This window comes from Leptonychotes weddellii, chromosome 4 (genome assembly GCF_054177405.1).
Source record: "Leptonychotes weddellii isolate Sample4059 chromosome 4, ASM5417740v2, whole genome shotgun sequence".
Classification (NCBI taxonomy): domain Eukaryota; kingdom Metazoa; phylum Chordata; class Mammalia; order Carnivora; family Phocidae; genus Leptonychotes; species Leptonychotes weddellii.
Window position 1 is genome coordinate 28,632,314 of NC_138372.1, and position 4,662 is coordinate 28,636,975.

The 4,662-nt window shown below is 40.3% G+C and overlaps 1 protein-coding gene across 1 annotated transcript in view; it reads left to right on the forward strand.

The window, feature by feature from the left end:
• The window catches only part of ZMPSTE24 (zinc metallopeptidase STE24), a 41,873-nt gene extending 39,066 nt beyond the window's left edge, over nt 1-2,807 (forward strand). The window contains 1 exon segment of the mRNA XM_081818193.1: nt 1,082-2,807. Within this exon segment, the coding sequence (XP_081674319.1) occupies nt 1,082-1,306 (225 nt within the window). The 3' untranslated portion in view covers nt 1,307-2,807.
• Nucleotides 2,808-4,662: the final 1,855 nt, after the last annotated feature.

Here is a 4,662-nt window from a genome sequence, read left to right on the forward strand (position 1 = left end):
TTGGGGAAAATGACCTATTGAGAAGAGTTTGGAAACCTACAGCAGAGCAGGAAAGTGCAGGTATGGTATCTGCTTATGTTTTTACTTATTTAATAAGAGATTCAAAGAATGCTTAAAATCAGGTAGGTTGATAGGGACCAACCACATAATGATTCTATCCTAAAAAACTATTCAAGATGGAGAAAGAAATTTCAGGCAGAATTCAGATAGCTTTGAATATGTTTAAGAAGGTATTAGGAATTCCCAGACTTTATTTTGAAACTATTTGCTAGTAGAAGTGAGAGGTACAAATGACTTTTTTTAAACTTATTTTTTTTAATGCTGAAGTATTTTAAGGTAAAACTAGGATTCATGTCGTTCATCCTGAAGTACTCCAGTGTGCAAAGAAATTGTTTTTCCCTCAGAAATTTATATTTTCAAATGAAATTTGACTCCTTTGTAATGGTCATTTTCAGTGACTGGAAATTTATTCTTGCAATGCTGCCATAGCTCAGAACATTGTAGAAAATTCAATTTTGAGGTTTTCATTAGAGGCTGAAGCCTCTTATGTGGAATTAGCAAGAATATGTTTTTATAGAGAAAGAAAGAGCCTGAATGAAAATCACCACGACTTAACTCTGACCCTGAGGAAGGTGATGTGTGTGGTCTGTGGAGCCACCGAGACTCTCAGTGCCACCACCTTCTAGCTGTGTGACTTCCACCAAGTTACTTCACCCCTCTGAACGTCACCTTCCTCATCCGAGAAACAGCAGTAAGAGTAAATACCGTGTGGGATGGTTGGGGAATACGTACAGTGCCTACCTCAGTGGCTGACACATGGCAGATTCTTAAAAATTCGTGTTTTTTTGGTCAGAATAGCATTCATTGGGATATATATCTGTTTCTGGTCTGTTTGCTTGGGAGGAAAAAAAAGCTCAATTTATAATTCCCCACCTCAGGTTCCCTAAATACGAGTGATCTTTCTTTGGGCCTGCTGCCTCTCCTATCCTGAGCTGACCTCCCCTGCAGGCCTTGCTCATGTAGCCGTTGGGGGCAGCAAAGGAGGGGGCAGTGGTTAAAACCCTTCTGTTTACTTTTTCAGGTTCTCTCGTTCTGCCTAACTGTCCTAAGCCGCAGATTTGAGTTTCAAGCTGATGCATTTGCCAAGAAACTTGGGAAAGCTAAAGACTTATATTCTGCTTTAATCAAACTAAACAAAGATAACTTGGGATTCCCTGTTTCGGACTGGCTGTTTTCAATGTGGCATTATTCTCACCCTCCGCTACTGGAGAGGCTTCAAGCTTTGGAAAACTCAAAACAAGACTGAGGTGCCCAGGGTCTGTGACTGAAGACATTTCTGATTATTTCTGTCCTGGCAGCATGTTCCAGCTCTTGATGTTTTTAAACTTTTTTTTTTTTTAAAGAAAAATTATTAAGTACAGAAAAACCCAGATTTAAATACATTTAATATCTCATGTCAAAAATGACTTTAATGATCCATTTCTTAAAGAAAACACTGGATGAAATTTTGAGGCTTAATGTTTTTAAAGGCATAATTTTATCTTTAGCATCTAATTTACCATCGACTTTTAAAATTCTTTGAGAAAATACAAAACTTGTTTTATTTACACACTAATATGGAATCTGCATATAATGTGTTCAGGGGCGTACGTTTAAAAGAGGAACACCACCTCAGAGTCCTCTCTGAGGCAGAGACAGTGTCCCAAATCATTGTGCTCATATGTAAGTTGAGATTTGTTTTTGCTTTCATGCTATTGTGATCTAACGTGGCCAATCAGTGTTTTAAATAAGGAAGAGAATAATCGGTAAGGCTGATGTTAATTAAATGAAAGCAGTGAGAAATATGTTCTACTGTTCTGCCAGATTTCTCAGTTCCCTCTCTTGCTTTACACTGATCAGGAGCTTCTAATAGTGCTTTGAAATTAGAAATTATGTTTAGAATGTTTTAAATCACTGGGTTTTGTTTTTGTTTTTAGGAAAATATCAGTCTTTATCTTTCTTGCTACATGGTGGGTATAGTCCCATTAGGGGTAAACTAGTATTTTTCAGAACATTCAACTTTTTCCTCATTTATACTCTTTTTATTAAAAAATAGTGCATCCTTTCACTTAGCAGAAATTGCCCTATCGAACAGGTTTTGCTATTTTTAAAGTGGCAGAATGTGGGAAGAAGAAAAAAGGAAATGTTAAGAGACATAAGGGTGAAATACTGATGTTTCTTTTAAGGTATTTCAGGAAAAAATATAGTTTTATATCTCTTTCAAGGACAGAAAAGTTTTAGTTTTTATTTTTGTAATTTTTATCGGGAAGTCATAAGTACTATTTAATCAGGCCTGATTCCATTTTTGAAAATCACAGTTCTTGATGAGCAGCTAATTTTTATTTTCAAAACAAATGTCATGAAAGATTTCCAGTTTTCAAAGCTGTGTGTTGGACTGCTTCAAATCCCTGTCCATTTTCTGAATGAGAACTGACTTTGTGCCAGAGCTCCCCCGCTCTGGTAATGTTTCCCTTCTGGGCGTTTATTCCAAAGTGGAATCAGCTGTGCACCTTTGGTATCTGGCCAGAAAGTCTTTTACTCAGCTCATATTTGGGTAATGTCTTTACATGGAAATATAATAAAAATGAAGGTCTAGTTAGTGCTGCATTATTTATTTTCCTAAGGCTAAAGAGGAGCAGTTTTTTGCTTTTATCCAGCATCCTTTGTCCGTGAATTCACGCTCTGATAACTGCCTTTCCTTCCTTCTGTGCCTTTAAATACAAATTTCAGTTCTGCACAAGTGAAACATTAAAAATTGCCAATGCAGATTGATGGACTTTGTCTTTGATTTGATAAAATTGTGTGTCATTTGTTACCTAGATGTGTATTTATTAACCCCAGAAGAACTGAGGGCTAGTCATGAAGAGTAGGAAGAAGCAGCCCCACTGCTGAGAGACGTCAGCGCCACCCTGTGCCTGACCCGCACAGTCCTCCTCTGTGCCTTCCTCCTGCCCCGCTCCAGAGCGCCTGGTTCTTGATGTTTCCTCAGAAGCTGCATCTGGAAGCACTCTTCCATTTCCGTCAGCTCAGATGGGTCTGGGCCTGTCTGGTCTGCTCCAGCTGCCTCTTTGGGCTCCTTTACCTGTGGCAGCAATAACTAGCTTTTTAATATGTGATTGTTTTGACCTAGTCCCCTCCAGTTTATGGATCGCAGAGGCATAGGGATGGCGGACAGTACCAGTGGGTTCCTGAGGTATTGACCAATCGGGGCAGGAGGAGAGAGGCCAGCACGGGAGGTGGCGCTCTGTACCCTAATACTCGGTGGATATGCAGGGGGCAGGACGAAACAGATCCAGGCCTCGGGTAAAACGGCATGACCTCAGCAGTGTTGATCTCTGAATCGAAGGTAGAGTATACACTGCCTTTGTCTAACTTGGCCCTTTGTGGAAGTCTGAGAGCTACTAGTAAATTTTACCGCTGTTTAGGATAGGAGCAGAGTTCCTAGGATTAATTCAGTAATTTTAGTTCCAGTGATGGTGCCAGCTTGCCCTTGGCCCTTACAGTCTCACTGTCATCCTTAATCCTTTGTGTGGTATTCCCCTCCCTGAGGAAGCCTTCTTCTGCTTGGTCTTCATCAGTCCTTTGGATTCTTCTGCACATATATGCATTATGTTGCTTTGACTGTTTTGAGTGTTTTATCATCAGTAGCAGGAAGCTAAGTACTGAGAGCCTTAAGTTCTGTCCTAGGTGCTATACAAAGAAAATTACAGGGAACTTAGATCCAAAAACTCATGTTTCAAGACCACCATGATGTGAGCAAGTAACTTGTATATGAGGCTATACATAGAGTTTGGTGGGAAGGCAGAAATAACTCATAGTGGAATGGTACAGTCCTGTTCAGACAACATGGATAGGGAAACCTCTGGGTCTTCTCATCCAGGATGGGTTCCAGGGAGGAGGATTTCCCAACAATTTGACCAGAGACAGATAGGATGATACCCCCATGTTTTCTAAAAATCGGTGAAACCAGAATTGCCCACACCCGGTGAGCAGGATGAAGCCAGCATCTGAGAGACGAGCCTGTACCTTCAGGTCAGAGCTTCTCTCCTGGCTTTCTGGAGGATGGTTGACAAACAGGGAAGGTGTAACTTCAGGTTAAGACCCGGGGTTCTACAATCCAATATCCCACATACCACTTCCTAGTAAAATCTTGGGTAAGAAATGTGAGTCTTCATTTCTTCATCTGTTACTTAGTCAGCAAATACCAAGTCCCTACTATGTACCAAGCTGTGCTCTCGGTGCTGGGGGATACGTTAGTAAATAGATGATAGAGAAATCGCTACTTCATGGAGTTTACATTCTAGAGTGGGGGAGACAGACAATAAAATATATATATATATAATAGATATTAAACAGTGATACATATTTTGGAGAAAAAGGAGAGCCTGAGGTGTGCATATGTGTGGGGAGTGGGAGTTGCAATTTATTATTTTTTTTAAAGATTTTACTTATTTTTAAAAATTTTTTTAAAGATTTATTTATTTATTTTGGAGAGAGCACGCGCGTGCACACAAGCGGGGGAGGGACAGAGGAAGACAGACTCCTTTCAAGCAGACTCCACGCTCAGCGCGCAGCCCCATGTGGAGCTTGATCTGGCAACCCTGAGATCATGACCTGAGCTGA